The sequence below is a fragment of the Paroedura picta genome, chromosome 1 (genome assembly GCF_049243985.1).
Source record: "Paroedura picta isolate Pp20150507F chromosome 1, Ppicta_v3.0, whole genome shotgun sequence".
NCBI lineage: Eukaryota > Metazoa > Chordata > Lepidosauria > Squamata > Gekkonidae > Paroedura > Paroedura picta.
In genome coordinates this window covers 178,314,824-178,332,318 of record NC_135369.1, presented here as the reverse complement: position 1 = coordinate 178,332,318, position 17,495 = coordinate 178,314,824, and the positions used below count along the sequence as shown (strand labels likewise).

The 17,495-nt window shown below is 44.6% G+C and overlaps 1 protein-coding gene across 1 annotated transcript in view; it reads left to right on the top strand.

Annotated features, from left to right (window-relative positions):
- TRPM8 (transient receptor potential cation channel subfamily M member 8) overlaps positions 1-17,350 on the top strand; it is a 72,445-nt gene extending 55,095 nt beyond the window's left edge. Inside the window, exons 21-25 of the mRNA XM_077313480.1 lie at positions 287-464; positions 8,407-8,597; positions 10,630-10,729; positions 13,990-14,023; positions 16,118-17,350. Of these exons, the coding sequence (XP_077169595.1) occupies positions 287-464; positions 8,407-8,597; positions 10,630-10,729; positions 13,990-14,023; positions 16,118-16,168 (554 nt within the window). The 3' untranslated portion in view covers positions 16,169-17,350. The remainder of the gene's footprint in view (positions 1-286; positions 465-8,406; positions 8,598-10,629; positions 10,730-13,989; positions 14,024-16,117) is intronic.
- Positions 17,351-17,495: the final 145 nt, after the last annotated feature.

The window sequence follows — 17,495 nt, the reverse complement described above, 5'->3', positions numbered from 1 at the left end:
AGGAAGGTGATTTGTAAACCACTTTGGGACTCCTCCTTTAGGTAGTGAAAAGCAGGGCAGTAACAAACCAGCTCGCCTTCTTCTCTGATCACCTGTGACTATGAGTATTGTCCGAAAAATCCAAGATTGAAGCCATGAAACGCAAAGGTCAATTTCTCAGGAGCAGGATTCCCACAGAGTGCTAACAGAATGTTCTAGGGACAGAGCTGTACACAGTTGGGAGTGGAGGGATCTTTGCAGTCTCCTGAACTTTTAAGAATCTCTGTCTCTCTCTCATCTGCGTTAGGCACTACGTACAATTTTGATCACTGTACCTTCACGGGGAATGAGTCCAAACCTCTCTGTGTGGAACTGGATTCACACAACCGTCCCCGATTCCCAGAATGGATCACCATCCCGCTAGTGTGTATCTACATGTTGTCCACCAACATCCTCCTGGTTAACTTGTTAATAGCCATGTTTGGGTATGTATTAAGTCAAAGCTTTGCTGGCACTATAATGTCATAGAGTTTGGCTGTTAGAATGTATTGAGTGCTAGTTCAGGCTACATTACCCACCAGCCATGTATCGTTATTGCACTTTCCAAGGCTAGGGTAATCATAGACGTGATTTGCAACCAGCACAGTGTGGGAAAGTCATCTTTGTTTTCTGCGTCTTATCAACATGAGGTTCAGAACCACCTCAGTAAGAGGAGATTGGTACGTGAAATATCACTGTGTTGACAAAAGTTTGACTTTGTCGTCAGTTTATGGAAACACATGCGTGCAAGGCCACTTAGTGGTGCATAAGTGTCCTGGCCTTACTCTCCTGCAGAAGCAAAATGTTGGCAGAGTTTGAATATGCAGAGAGGTTGAGGCACTAGACTGCTTAAAGAACAAAAACAGTTTTATTCGGAAAACAACTATGTATAGAAAGCGGAGAGAAGAGGCCGAACTTTGCTGTTGTCTGCAGTCATTCTTCTATTGTTCTCAACTTTTTACTGTTGAGAAACCCCTGAAACATTCTTCAGGCTTCCAGAAGCCCCAGAAGTGGCACGATCACACAGAATATGATTGGGAAGCAGAGCTGTGGACACGCCCACCCAGAGCCCCTCCCCTCCCCACCATTCCAGGCCCATCATTGGCCATTTTGGGAGGGGTGGGTCGGTCAACCTAACCATATATGGTCATGTCACCTGATAAATATTTTAACAATTTTTTAAAAATATAAAATTAATTAATTCCCTTCCATTCAGGAAACCCTTCCAGGGCTGTCAAAAAACCCAGGGTTCCACAGGCAAGTAGGGAGGAAGTGTGCTCAAACAGCAGGAAATCTCCACTTTAACCAATCAGGACACTGAAAGAGATAATTTGAAAATCATCAGGAAGTTCCTATCCTATCTATGCTAAATATACATCTCCTCTGATGCCCCCTGCAGGATACCTTTTATATTCTGCTCAGTTAAGCACGCTACAGATCTTGCATATCTCAACATGAAACACCCTCTGAAATTCTGTTCTAGAGAAGTCCCACAGATATAGCATTTCAGAAGGCATTTCAGGAGCCCTCTGGAACAAGATATCAGAATAGCATTTCACACTCCCTCGCTATGGGCCAGGCGGGAGTATTGCCTTCTGCAAGTGGAAGTCTGTCTACCCATAAATGTTTGTTGGGCCCCAACCCATTATGGATTGTGCATTCATGTTCTGGAGACATGCCTGTCCATCTTCCATTAGAATTATTGGCCGCCACTGTTTTATTAATCCCTTTCAGATGCTAATCGCAGTATCAGCAGTAGGATTTTTATGAAGTGGTTCTGACTGTGATTTTGGAAATTATAAACAGTCTTCCTCTGGCGGGCCTTATATAAACAATGATTCATCGTGACAACAGTGTCTGTGTTTCAGCATTGCATGCGCTCTTGTTGGCTCGATTCAAGAGACATACTCTGAATAAGCGGGAAAGCGGTTGACCATGAAATGTGCCAATTTCCTTTGCTGCATTGTCAATGATTGACTGTAATAATAAATGAATTCACCTTCAAGAGAATGAAAGACACGTACGATGCATACAAAAATGGTAAAGGGATAGCTATTAAATAAAAATGTTTCCTGATCTCACTTAATTCATGAGTGAAATTAACAAAATCATTTTATAATGATGATTGGTTGAAAATCAAATTAGGAGGTTGAGAGGGGACATGATAGCCCTCTTTAAGTGTTTGAAAGGTTATCACTTGGAGGAGGGCAGGATGCTGTTCCCGTTGGCTGCAGAGGAGAGGACACGCAGTAATGGGTTTAAACTACAAGCACAACGATATAGGCTAGATATCAGGAAAAAAATTTTCACAGTCAGAATAGTTCAGCAGTGGAATAGGCTGCCTAAGGAGGTGGTGAGCTCCCCCTCACTGGCAGTCTTCAAGCAAAGGTTGGATACACACTTTTCTTGGATGCTTTAGGATGCTTTGGGCTGATCCTGCGTTGAGCAGGGGGTTGGACTAGATGGCCTGTATGGCCCCTTCCAACTCTTATGATTCTATGATTCTATGAAAATAGTACTGAGTTTAAACTACGGCTGTGATCCTGTAGGCACTTGTTTGGTTGTAGGAGCTACTAAACTCAATTGTGCATGAGGCAAAATGGGCCCTACAGGTATCTCTTTCGATCCTAAGGAATGTGAGGTGTATTCACCTCTCCTAGGTCCAAAACTGGACATAAGGGTGAATTTATTTATTCCACCACTTTCCAACACAGATAGGATCCATTTTTGGTGCTTGCACCAAATTATGAAGTAGACATATGGCGGTCTAGTTATTTGGACCTAGACTCTCCATTTTTTTGTCTTTTGTAAAAGGCCTCTTTTAACAATTAAGACCTGCAGGCTTTTCCTGGCCACCTTCTGTCAAATTACATGGATGTAGGAAAAGCTATGAGAATCTCGTTTTGCCATCTGTCACCGTAGTTCAGATCAAGGCAAAAGTATCCTCCCCTTCCCTTTGGGCCTTGATAGGGGTGGGCCAAATTATGCTTGTATGTGGATATAGTGGAAATGTTTACTTTTAGTTGGATTTGCAGTCATTGACTGCAAAATAAGAGAAAGCATGCAGTTGAGCAAAAGCTTCTCTAACTGCTACTGAGCAACCATCAGTCCCATCAGGTCTAAACCTTGGCCTATAATCTAAATCTTGGTGGATAATCTGAAAGAGGTCAGATAATCATTAAACTACCTGATTTCTGCTTCGGTCCAGGTTTAGGCCTTACTGGCCTCTTTCAATGAAGTCTCAAATGGTCCTAAAACATTTCCATTCCATAGTCAAGACTTCATCCCAGCTTAGCTCTCTCTACCACCACCCTGCCCCAGAAAAAAAGGCAAATTATCTCAACCTTCTTCCTGAATTCCCTACTAGTCTCGTCCAATGGGAATTTATTCGCTTCTGGGAAGAGTCCCTGAGGGCTAGTCAACACCCACAACAAGTCCTCATATCAAACAGTGCTGTACTATCCAGAGTTACGCCAGTTTAAGGTCATTGAAATCAAACAGAAAGTTCAGCTGGTCTGATATTCAGTGGTCAGATCATTATAGAAGGCTGGATAAAGGCATGGTATCACCCCTGTCCGAAGAGATGTGCACTGGCCGCTCATCTACTTCCAGACATAACTCAAAGCTTTGGTCCTTACCTTCAAGGTGAGAACCGAAAAGCTTGAGGGACGAATATCTATTAAAGTATATTAAATAATCAATTTATTTAACAGGCAATTTAAAAATATCAAAAAACCATAAAACAGGATCACTTCTTCTCCCTACAGGTCACACATCTATCAGTCTAACACATACACCAATAACACAAATGGCTATGACCTAACATGTTTCGATCTGTGAGATTTTCATCATCTAGCTCCTGATGTTGCATGCAGAGAGACACACAGTTCAATTTACTGCCACCCAGGGGAGATAATAGATAGATGTTTGTTGGAAAATGTACCTGGTGTACTACTACTCACAATAGCAAATTGCAGAACCAGGAAAATGCAAAGGTACATAAGTACAGATGTTTTAACCCCCTGGTTGAAAAAAGAATTTTTATACTTCTGTTGTATTTGTGTACTATTGCATTGACCTCTGATGAAGATCTCACAGATAGAAATGTGTTATGTCACAGTCATTTGTACTATTGGCGGTGATGTTAGACTGATGTGCGTGACCTATAGGGAAAAGACTTGTTCCTTTTTAATGCTTTTTAAAATATTTATAAATTACCTTGAGCTCCGCTAAATAAATTGTTTATTTCATGTACTTTTATACATTTTTCTCCCTCAACCTTTTTGGTTCTCATCCATTTTTCTGTTGGGAGTTTTGTTTTCCCTTCTATTTTGTAGATCCTTATCTTTAAGGACCTAAATACCTTAAGGCAGTGGTCCCCAACCTTTTTATCACCGGGGACCGATCAACGTTTGACAATTTTACTGAGGCCCGGGGGGGGTAGTCTTTTGCTGAGGGACATCGCTGCTGACGCCTGAGCCCCTGCTCTACTTGCTTTCCTGCTGGCGCCCATGACTTCCCCCTGCCTGCTGGGGGTGCTACCAGCAGCATTTGCGCAGTGCCACGCCAAGGGGGAGCCCCAGCCATGGGGGCCGCTGGAGAGCAGCAAAGGTGAGCCAGTGGCAGAGTGGCAGGGCAGCCCCCAAGGCAGCAGTCGGGGAGGAGGACGAGGAGGAGCTGCAGCCCAGTACTGACTGATCTACGGACCAGTACCAGTCCCCGAACCAAGGGTTGGGGACCACTGCCTTAAGGAACTAAATATGGTCCAGCCGAACTGCCAAGCCCTGTTTAGAAGTGTGATGGATAACAACTAGAGACAGGCATTTTCAATAGTGTTAAATCAAATGGCACCTTACCTTTGGATACACCCCCCCCCATCACCTGGTACAGACTATACCAGACTTTCTCAACTTTTTTACTGTCGAGAAACTCCAGAAGTGGCAATATCACACAGAACACGGTTGAGAAGCATTGCTGTGTACTTGCCCACCTGGGGCCCCTCCTCTTCCCACACCCTCTAGGCCCAGCATTAGCCATGTGAAGGAGGAGGAAGTGGTGGTTCTTATATGGCCCTTTTCTCTACCCAAAGGAGTCTCAAAGTTGCTTACAGAAACATTCGTTGGTTGTTTGGAAGCAGTGGCTGGATGGATTAGGAAGAGTTGCCTTAAACTCAACCCCTCCAAAACGGAGGTCCTGTGGCTGAGTAGGAGAAGCCAGGTTCAGGAAGCATGGCTTCCCTGCCTGGACAGAGCGCAATTAACATCGGCACTAACGGCCAGGAATTTGGGGGTGATTTTTGATGCTTTCGTATTGATTGAGGCTCAGACCAAGGTAGCCCAGAAGACATTTTTCCATCTACGCCAAGCACGGCTACTAGCACCCTACCTGTCCTCAGAACACTTGGCCACTGTGATCCATGCAACGGTCATCTCCAGGTTAGATTTCTGTAACTTGCTCTACATGGAACTACCCTTGTCTTTGACCCAGAAATTGCACAGCTGGTGCAGAATGCAGCTGCACAGGTTCTCCCTCAGTCATCTTGGAGGGCCCATGTCCAGCTGTTGCTGAGACTGCTGCATTGGTTGCCTGTCTAATTCCAGATCAAGTTCAAGGTATTGGTTTTGATCTTTAAGGCTATATGCGACTTGGGTCCTACATACCTGCAGAACCACCTATCTCCTTATTCCCCCCACCGGGCACTTCGCTTGGCACGTATGAATCTGCTGATGGTCCTGGGGCCCTGGGAAGTATACCTGGTCTCAACCAGGGCCAGAGCCTTTTCGGTCCGGGCCCCTACCAGATGGAATGAGCTACCCTTCCGGATGAGCTACGGGCCCTGTCAGCTTGCTGGGTTCTGCAGGGCCTGAAAAATCGCGCTCTTCTGCCAGGTGCTTGGTTGATGCTGGATGGAAGAACAGGGTGATAAGATCGGGCTGCTTCCCTTCCCCAGAGATCAGAACTAGGTATTAGACTACATCTGTCCCCGTTTAAGACTCTGTCCCTCTCCTTTTTGACATCAGCAGCATTGGTAGGCTGCGTTTTAAGGAAACCAGGCTCAGTGAAGAGTTATGGGGTAGTGTAATTATACCACCATTGTTATATATTGGAACTATGTTATTAATTAATTGGGGTTAGTGTTTTATTGGTTAGATGGTTTTATCCTGTCTTAGAATGTTATGAGCCAGCATTGCTGGGAGTGGTGGTATATAAATACAATAAATAATTAAATAAATAAAAATATCACCTGATAAATGTTTTAACCATTTTTTAAAAAAATATATAAAGAATTTATTTACTCCCACCCATTCAGGAAACTCTTCCAAGGCCATCAAGAAACTCCGGGGTTTCATGAAACCCTAGTTGAGAAATAATGTTCTATACCGTCTTTTAGGCGCCAAGCTAGAATATTTCTTTCTACCCTGTTTTTTTAACGAAGGGATTTTATCTTTCTGTTTTATAGTTTATTTTATGGTTTGTTTAAGGCACTCAGTGATTGTTTTATGGTGTTTTTATCTCCCTGGCTTGTTTTATCCTTATACCGATTATTTATGATGCTTTTATGATGTTGTGGTATAGTTTTTACTGCCTTGATCAGGACTCTTGGAGAGGTGACATATAAATTTCCCTAAATAAATGCAATACATAATTAACGGTTCAGAGTTTAAACTTTTGCTTTGCAATATCTACTTTATTTTGTAACTTGTATTTACACAGATACCCCTAGGTGAATCTTTGTTCACTAGAGGGTATACCTCTGAGTAAACATGTACAGGATCAGGATGCAAGTTCAACATTTTGGAAGGACATGCAACTATGGGTTGAAAATAAAAGTTTTTTTGTGAATTTTTATGATTGGAACAGTAAATAGCTGGGCTGAAGAGTTCTCAGGAAAGGGTGATATTCCTGGGAAATATGACAGGAGATCCAGCTTGGATCCATATTAGAACAAATATCACTGCTTCTGATGCCCTAGCTGGGTACACGCAGGGTCATCCCAGATGACCCTGGCTGGTAAGCCAAGTTCCAAAGTACATACCAGAAAGCAGAGTCAAGAGTCCAGTCTTATCAGTAGCTGTAGCAGACAAATTCCAAGGGAGAGCCGAAGGGGGAAGTCAATAAACAAGCCAAGGTCACAGCCAGAGGAGCAGAGTTAGAGCCAAAGCAAGTCCACAATACCTAATCTTAGTCCAAGAAGCCATATCCAAGGTCAGAAAGCCAGGAAGCAGTCAGGCAAAACTTCGCTGAAGCACAAGCAGGCCAGGAACTGGGTCAAGGCAATGGGTGGACTTGTGCACAGGTTGCACCCATGCTGAAAGCTATTTCTGCTTTGCTTAAGCCACCTGAGCTAAGGAGTTAAGTGGCTGCACCTGGTAGCTCAGTTGCTGTCTATTAAGCCAGCCCCAGCTGGGCCCCATCTGGCTTCATATCTTGCTCTGAGCCTGGCACTTCAAAGGCATGCTGTTAAATCACTCCTTCTGCATCCCCTCCTGTGCTTTGGTGACAAGTCCAGACTGAGAAGGGGTGTTGCTTCTGGCGGAGGTGATGCTGGAGCAGAGGGCATGGTGTCTACCTGGCTGGGACCAGCCTGTGTGTCCCTATCAGGCCTTTTCTCATTCAGCAGCATCTCGCTGCTTTGCCCCAGCTCCTCCTCATCTTTGTGCTCTGAGGGGTCTGGCAGCAAAGGTTCTGGTGTAGGTGCAGATACAGCCTCTGGCGACAGGGGCATGACACTGCTCCTGCTTTAAAAGTGAGATATCTGCTAATTTTGTGGAAGGTTATCAACTCCAGGTTGGGAAATTCTAGGTGATTTGGGGGTGGAGCCTGGGAAGGCCTGGGTTGGAAAAGGAGTGGGACCTCAGTAGTGTATTATGCTAGAGTCTACCCCCCAAACAGTTATTTCCTCTAGGGCAGTGGTCCCCAACCTTTTTATCGCCAGGGACCACTCAACGCCGGGGACCACTCAGTGCCTTTTACTGAGGCCTGGTGGGGAGGGGAGTTTACTCCTCTACTCTCAACCACTGCCCTAGCGCTCTCTGATCGCTATGGTAATGTTTAAACATCCCTTCAAAATAAGATACAGACACGCCACAACAATGAAGTGTGTTGTAAAGGGCTGGAGAGGATGAAGTAAAGGGCCAGGGGGGGCGGGGAGAAGGCGTCCTTCGGGGCCCACCTCCAATTAGTCGAAGGACCACATGAGGTCCGCGGCCCACAGGTTGGGGATCGCTACTCTAGGGAAACTGACCTCTCTAGTCTGTCGATCAGTTTTAATTTCAGGAGATCTCGAAGCTCTGGTCTTGACGATAGGCAACCCAGTTTGAAAGTGATGAAGTTTATTTTTAATGTGGCTCTGAAATGGATATCCTTGTGTGTTAATCTCCCCACCAGCTATACTGTTGGATCAGTCCAAGAGAACAACGACCAAGTTTGGAAATTCCAGCGCTATTTCTTGGTTCAGGAGTACTGTAGCCGCTTAACCATTCCGTTTCCGTTTGTCATCTTCGCCTACATCTACATGGTGTTACGGAAACTGTTGAAATGCTGTTGTAAGAATGAATCTAAGCAGCCATCCACTTGCTGTAAGTTTCATGGTATTGTACTGTCACTTTTGGTGGGAACCATTTTACTGGGGCGGGGGGAGCTGTTCCAGCACTTGAAAAGCTGTGGTTTTCAAAAGATTGGCTGGTCTCATTAGGAGGCATTTTTTAATTACTTGAATTCCGCTTTAAAATAGCGTAAACTTCTATAGGTTACCCATAGAAGAAGAGTTGGTGTGTATACCCCACTTTTCACTACTCAAAGGAGTCTCAGAGCAGTTTACAATCGCCTTCCCTTCCTCTCCCTACAATAGACACCTCGTAAGATAGGTGGGGTTGAGAGAGCTCTGACTGGACTGCTCTGTGAGAACAGCTTTAATAGGACTGTGAAGAGCCCAAGGTCACCAGCTGGTTTGATGTGGCAGAGTGGGGAATCAAACCCAGCTCTCCAAATTAAAGGCCACTGCTCTTAATCACTGCGCCAAGCTGGCTCTTGTATGTAACGAGGTTATCTGGAGCTCCAGGGTTGGACATCGTTAATATTCAGGTGACCCCCCCCCCAGCTCAGTATTTAATTACTGAAGCCTCCATGGATGCTGTAACGTCTCATTTGGCCCTTTAAGTCATCAGATGCCAAACATGAGCATTGTGATACACATTTAATGGTTCCCCACCCCTCACTTAATCTCAAACCTGGCCTGGGTCCTACCATGCCCCAGGTAGGTTTGAGTTTCTCCTTTTATTTCAGTTTTTAAAGATTTTGTTTTGCTTCCATGAGTTTTACACAATAGTGCCCTACCTCTAATTAGCTGAGGAGAAGCTCCTGATTTGTTTGGCCTATGGATTCCCACTACTCCACATTATGGGAGTCTGGTAGTGGGGATCCATAGGGCAAACAAATCAGGTGTTTGGGGAGAGGCCATGACTCTGTGGAAGAGCCACTGAGACTCTGGCAGGACTAGACTGTAGGCTTCCACTTGAGACCCCAAGAACCCCAGCCAGTCTGACCGGGCAATGCTGACCTTCATGGACCAACATTCTAATTCTGCATAAGGCCATTCCATGTGTGTTCAGAGGCTTTTCTTTGGCTCCTTTCTCTCTCTCTTGCTATTTGCCTATATTATAAAAACTTTGTTACACTCGGAATTACAACATACGGCATATTGTTCCCAATTAGTTCATGTGACTTTATCTGGATAAATTCTCCCTAGAGGTCCTGTTGGTTTGTGTGGCAAGATTATTATTATTATTATTATTATTATTATTATTATTATTATTATTATTATTATTATTATTCCCCACTACTCCCATAGACTGGCTCGTGGGGGGTTTATCAACAGACCTTGGTAAAACCGCCAAATAAACCCCCATTAAAACAGGGCACAGCAATACAATACAATAGAACAGAACATGGTGGTAATAGCACACAATACCCATCCCCCTAGAATACCTAATAGCAGAGGTTGGAAGAAGAAGAAGAGTTGGTTCTTATATGCCGCTTTTCCCCACCCGAAGGAGGCTCAAAGCGGCTTACATTCGCCTTCCCTTTCCTCTCCCCACAACAGACACCCTGTGAGGGAGGTGAGGTGGAGAAAGCCCAGATATTACTGCTTGATCAGAACAGCTTTATCAGTGCCGTGGCGAGCCCAAGGTCACCCAGCTGGCTGCATGTGGAGGAGTGCAGAATCGAACCCGGCATGCCAGATTAGAAGTCCGCATTCCTAACCACTACACCAAACTGGCTCTCAGGTTGGAGGAGGTCCATCGATGTCACATTGGCCCAGCGGGGTATTTAGCACTAGCATTGTGGCAAGATTCCTGTGGCAGGATTTAAATATTCTGCCCTTTGTTGGGAGGTTGATCTTCTTGACAACTGAATGGTTTCTTTATGCACTAAAGACCTTAACATAGTGATGACACCGCCTCTGAACATCTCTTGCGTTCAAAACCCGACAGCTTCTTGCTGGAGCAAATGGGGGAGGGGGTTTCATCTCGGAGCTCTAGTCTGAATTACTGTGTATATCAGCAGTACTTTTAGAATGCTGCAACTTAATGTGTCTTTTGTATCGTGGAGGTTCAAGAAACGAGGACAATGAGACTCTGGCTTGGGAGGCGGTCATGAAAGAAAATTATCTCGTCAGGATCAATACCAAGGCTAATGACTCCACAGAAGAGTAGGTTGACTTGCTTCGTTTTCCTTGAATAATCTTTTTTTTCATTAGAAGTTCCAATACAAATAAGAAAGAAAAAGAACAGAAATATCAACTTCATAACGATACTTTTTTCCCATGTTTCCAGTCGACCAGACCTGACTAATCAAGCTTTGTGACCTGTATGTTATCTCCATAGCTGCTGCTCTTCAAGATGTCCCCAGTTCATTCAGATGTATTGATTCTTCTTGTAAGGAAAAGAGAAGATAATCAGTGGTTGATATGCAGTGGCTGGGCCAATACAAAGACAACAGTGAAAACATAAAGGCCAATTTTGCACTCCAGGAATAGAGATAGAGACCAATCAAAATGCGAGGAGCTCGCCAAGCTTTACAATTCTATGTCTATGCTACTCAGGAATCAAGATTTAAGTTGTAGAGACGAGCTGAAGAAGAAGATCTGGGTTTTTGTGCCTTGCCTTTTTCTACCCAAAGGAATCTCAAAGTAGCTTACAATCACCTACCTTTCCTCTCCCTGCAACAGGCACCCTGTGAGATAGGTGAGGCTGAGAGATCTTTGACTGTGACTGGCTCAAGGTCACCCAGCAGGCCTCATGAGTCTCAAAGCAGCTTACAATTGCGTTCCCTTCCTCTCCTTACCACAGACATCCTGTGAGGTAGTGAGGCTGAGAGAGCTCTAAAAGGAACTGTGAGTGGCCCATGGTCACCCAGCAGTCCTCATGAGTCTCAAAGAGGCTTACAATTGCCTTCCCTTCTTCTCCCCATCACAGACACCCTGTGAGGTAGGTGAGGCTGAGAGAGCTCTGAGAGGAACTGTGTCTGGCCCAAGGTCACCCAGCTGGCTGCATGTGGAGTACAGAATCAAACCCAATTCTCCAAATTAGAGGCCTCCGCTCTTACTACTGTACCAAGCTGGCTCTCTTCAAAAGGGTGGGCAGGAAAAGAAAGCAGAGCCCTCACCAGCCTCAAATCTTTGTGCCTTACTTCAGATTACTTTTTCCCATCCTGGTTTTGTAAGCCACTTTGAGCTCACATTGAAGGTGGGAAAGACTGGATCTTAACCAAACAAATAAGAACATGAGTGAGGAGAAAAATGCCTAAGGAGGAAAGGCCAAGGTAGGAATGTAAGCTCACTCCTCCTCTCATCTACCTTTTCTTGATGGTGGAAACAGCAGAATCTCACCTCTTATTTTAAAGGTTAACACAGCAGATTCATGGCCACAGGGAATTTGAGCTATGCCTTATTTTATGCTGTTTTAACTGCCATTCCAAGTTTGATTCATATGGAATTTCATTTCATATTTGATCCTCTTGGCCATGAACCTAACAGTCCTTCCTAGTTAGCAGTTTTGCTAATTGTTGAAATGTCTTTTTTTTTTAATCTTGAGAGGTATGAACGGGCCATCAGATGGGCCAAACACTTAATCCCTGTGATTGGCTGTCCTAACTCTTTGTCTGGTTGGTTGACTAGAGATGCTTTCTAGGTTTTCCAAATGATAAGATTTCAATCCACCTGAAACACACAGCCTTCTGTTATGGTTTTTATCCTGCCTTTCCTCAGGACCTCATGGTGATACATCTGGTTCTCCCTTTTTATCCTAACAACAATCTTGTGAGGTGGGTTTGGCTGAGAGAGCCAAGGTTCATGCAGTGAATGTCTTCATTGATGAGAGATTTGAACCTGTGTTTCTCCAGCCCTAGTCTCACGCTCAATACCATGACCCACTGGCTTTCCAAAAAAAATTAGTTCTCTTTTTCATCAAAAGGAACTTGACATAGTAGTGTGGAAGAAACCTGGAGTAAGTTGTTATCGGGGCTTCTGAGAACCAACAGCCCCCAGACAAAGATTTAGGATCATGTTCTCCTTTGAGTCAGGATTTCTGCCACGCTATGCATCCACTGCTTCATATTTTTACCACCTAACAGCCCCCAACTGCGGCAAGCATTTATGCTGGCAGGATTTAATGCTCTCCCTTCGGCTATTCTTCAAGGGAGATTTACAGAAGGGTCTTAGTCTAAGAGAATAGGTCCCTGTAATTCTGGCTGCATTCAAACTAGGGTTGTGTGCTTCGGCTGCCGAGGCGGCTGCTTGGGCCTGAAGCAGCCAGTGCCATGGTGCGGTGGGGAGGGCCAGCACCAGTGGTGGCACACCAGTCAATGCACACATGCAAGCGCAGAGCTCTGTGCCTGCATGTGCGCACCAACCGGTGCTGCACTGGCTGCTTCAAACACAAACGTCTGCTTCGCCAGCCAAAACGGACAACCCTAATTCAAACCATCCTACATGTGTTTTTTCTAAACAAGGACTTGATGATGAGACTAAAATAATTTTCCTGCTAGGAAACAAAAACTCTCAAGTTATTGATTCGGCTGCCAAGTTTGTACAGCTGGCTATGAGGTCCATAACAGTAGAACAATTAATGCTTTATAATATATTTTGTCATCTTTCTTTATATGCCAATAAGGGTCTGCTGATTCTGATGTTTTGGATGGTGGCAGTATGGTTTGGATGGTAGCAGTACATTTTTGGATCTTTCCTGGTTCCAGGAGTGGCAGAAACATTTGTGTAGAAACCAATCCCCTTCCCCTGTTACTTTACCCAATATTCTGCCCTTGATTGGGGTTAACAGCTTCCCTCCTTCCCCCCTTCGATACACAAGAGCAGAATTACAGCCATTTAGTGAAAGTGAGGGAGGTGTACTTTTTCGGTTCCTGTTCCAATGTGAGCATGAATATAATAAAGGGCTTTAATGTTTTCCTTGTATTGAAGGCGAGCATTATGATTTGCTGAAATTTGTATTCCAGTCAGAGCAAGGAATTATGAATTGGCGACATCACTGATTACATGGATTTCAATCAATGCGTTAAAAATAGATAAGCTGGCAGAATAATCTAGGGTCTATTAGGGAAGAAATTAACCTTGATAGGAAGCAACATCCATTTTAAGAATACATTGAATTCCACTGGAATTACTCCAAAGTAAGTGCACATAGTTTATGGCCTGAATGATGTCAACATAAAGGATATTACTGTGAATTTATCCCGAATTGATCCTGCTTTTGAAGGAAGGTGGCTTAAAAATGCTGCCAACTGATCCATCAGCCAGTCCTTACAAAGTTTCCCCTTTGTTTCTCCATCCCCACAGAATTTTGTATTAGTGTATTCTTATTTTGTAATTTGTATTTCCAGATTAACTGCCTTCAGATTAAATGGAGACTTCACGGAGTTATATTCTCCTTCTAACTGTTGTGTTTCTTTCCACAGAATGATTCATCGATTTAAACAGCTGGATATGAAGGTACTTTTTTTGGGGGGGGGGCTTAGTTGATGCATTGTCTTCCAGTAAGACCATAGAATGCGGTACATTTGCAAATGCACTCCCATCTAGATTTCTTAGTTCAGAGATCCCAGTCTCATTCAACCTGCAGGCACTTTGAGCACCAATGCAAAATGGTTGCAAAAGTGTACGGGGGGCAATCAAAAATATTGAGAAGTTGCAAACCAAGCATCCTTCTGTGATACAGGTGGCTGTTTTTTGCATGAAATGCTTCCTGCAGACCCTCCAGGGGTCTTCTGATCTACTTCCTGTTTCAGTGAGGGGACAGAAAGCCCAGATGCCATACTGGGGATATATGTGCCATACTGGGGATCACTATCTTAGTTTTTAATGCTGTTTTGAAGAATGTGTTTGTTGACTGTGCCAATTGTTAGCAGAGTATCTATTTAGCAAGCAGGGCACTGAACTGATTAAAGTAGAGAAAACTCTACTTAGGAGCTAGCAAACTGGATAGCAAGACAAGAGATAAACCTAGCTGCCTTGCCAGCTGAGAGCAGGGGCGGGGGTCTAGACTGTTGTAGATGAAAGAACAGACAAGAGAAGCCCTTTTGGAAAGAAGGTACTTCTACTGTTTAGCTATAGCTTGCTGCCCCCTGCAGGATCTTCTTCTTCTCTGCACACAAGACATTACTATTTTCAAACACCAATCACTTATAATTGTTGCTCTCCATTTTTAAATCGTCACTGCAACTAACAATACATAGTATTAGGAATGTTCAAGGAATGATACAACGATACAATAAAACAAAAACATCTCTTAATAATAACCTAGTAAAGGTAAAGGTATCCCCTGTGCAAGCACCAGGTCATGTCTGACCCTTGGGGTGATGCCCTCCAGCGTTTTCATGGCAGACTCAATACGGGGAGCTTTGCCAGTGCCTTGAACAGCCACAGTGATGCTGCTATTAAAAAGGAGAAGGGGGCCGCTGTGGAAGAGACACAATGGCCACTTTTACCCCCCACTAAATAATGCGCCTTCAATCCACTTTCAATGGACTCGGCAACAGGATTTTACTGAAATCCACTTGCAAGCGGTTGCTGAAGTGGATTGAAACTGCCTTATTTAGTATGTGTGCAAACACCCAGTGGCTCTGGAAACGGCTAGCCACAGGACAACGAAGTGTAGAAGGCAAGTTGGTCTGCGGATGCACCAAAATGAAGAAATTGACCAATCAAAACGGCATTCCAAATAAGCATAAATCTATCTCAAATATGGTCTATGTCCTTATTTTGTTGTAGTATATTTGAAGTGGATCAAGCCAGACCGTATCCAGATAATCCGTTTTCAAAAGCAATTTTTCTTCAGTGGCCTGTCCCTCTATATGTATTTCAATGAGTACACTTCAACTTCAGCAAAATTCCAAATTCCTGCAACCTCAGAGATCAAATATTACAGTATGAATTGGCCAGAGGGTCTGCAACGTAGTGGGGATCCAAGTATACAGGAATGCCGTTTTGGTTGTTCAATTTTTTCTTTTTGATGCAGTCACTGGAGCTGCAAGAACCTGGGCTGTATTTGGCAACCCTGTTTTCACATGCGACAGGCCTTCATGGAGCAGGAACAAAATCTTCATGGGCCTATTATGCATGGCCGCTGAAACGGCAGCATGGAGAACGCGGAGGAGGAAGAAGTGAAGCAAACCGCTTATGCACGGGACAGGACGCAACGGCGGCAAAACCCAGAGTATCAGATTATGCATGCAGCTACTCCGGAGCTGCTTCTGGTTGCGCCCTGGTCCCGGGAAGCTCCACTTTCTTCCGCATCTCGCTAACGTGGCTTTTTCGGCAGCATACATTGACTCTGCGCCCGATTGCCGCCTGCAGCGTGCATAATTGGTGATTTTAGCCACCGCCATTCCACCCCGAATGCGGACCTTCCACTCAGTGCATAATGGGCCATGGATATGGAGTCTGAGCCGAATTCTGCTGTTTCCTAGCATCTTAGCTTGAAGGCTGAGATTGTATACATTTCTTAATGGAGACAACCCACCCAGGCCTGAACTGCTGATAACAGAGTAGTTGTGGGTTCATGTGACTTTTTTCCCTCCTTTATAGCTCAGTGATCTGAAGGGCCTTCTGAAAGAGATTGCGGGCAAGCTCCGATGAAAGCAGCCAGACCTGGCCAAGAGCTTTTCCCTCGGTGATGTCAACATGCATAAAAGAGGAATGTCACCCAGTAAGCAAAAACTGGGTGCTCGTCATATGGAGAGAGACTTACAAACTGTTCTTCCCGTCCCCTTTTCTCCTTCTCTTGTTAAGATGGGAATTGCTATATTTTTTTGTAGAGCACTGGGTGCACTCATTTATTTTGATACATGATCTTTTGGTGCAACATTATACAATTTTTAGAAGTGCTAGTTTAAGCAAAGATTTGCTATTTGGCAACCACTTAAATGTATTGTGTGGCCGGCATGAGAAGACAGTTGATGGTCCACAGGCAGAAGAAGAGCTGGTTTTCTTGTGCCCCCTGTGTACTACCTGAAGGCATCTCAAAGCAGCTTACAATGTTGTAACCTCCTTCTTCCCGCAACAGACACCCTATGGGGCAGGTGAGGCTGAGAGAGCTCTGAGAGAACTGTGACTGGACAAAGGTCACCCAGCTGGTGTAGGAGAAGTGGGGAATCAAACCTGGTTCTCCATGTTAGAGGCTGCCACTCTTAACAACAAGACCAAGCTGGCTCACGAGTCCCGGACACAAGTTTGTAGAGTTTACCAACTCAGCTTCAGGACCAATGAAACTGTGCCTGGACACAGGATCAGCCAATGCTTCACATAGCTGGAAATGGTCAGTCCTAGATAGTGAAGGGTCTCGTAGTGACTTCCCAAGAATCTGGCTGGGGTAGCCCAGGCAAGCCTGATCCCATCAGATCTCAAGCTAAGCAGGGCTGACCTTGCCTAGTGTTTGGATGGGAGACCGCCAAGGATTTGGGTGGTAGTTCTTCCAAGGACCACTAGGGTCATGGCAGGGAATGGAAAACCACTTCTGAACGTCCCCTGCCTGGTTGCCTTACTACCCTCAGATCTCCTGGCTACACAACACATGCCATATGATATGCCACTTCCTAGCTGTATACTGTCCAAACTCACAACTAGAGTTGCTGCAGTCTAAGCCCAAAGCCTCATAAATGACGTGAAGTAGCTTCCATGTCATGGGATTGTAGAAGTCCATTTCTCTTAAAAACCAGGAGGGCTGGTCCATCCTCCCTCCCTCCCTTGCATGCCTTTTGGCTTGGTTTCACATCACGTTCTCGTACAAAAGCAATAAAATCAGAGTCCAGTAGTACCTTTAAGACCAACAAAGATTATTCAGGGTGTGAGCTTTCGAGTGCAAGCACTCTTAGAATGAGGAAGAGTGCCTGAACTTGAAAGCTCACACCTTGAATAAGTCTTTGTTGGTCTTAAAGGTGCTACTGGACTCTGATTTTATTGTGCT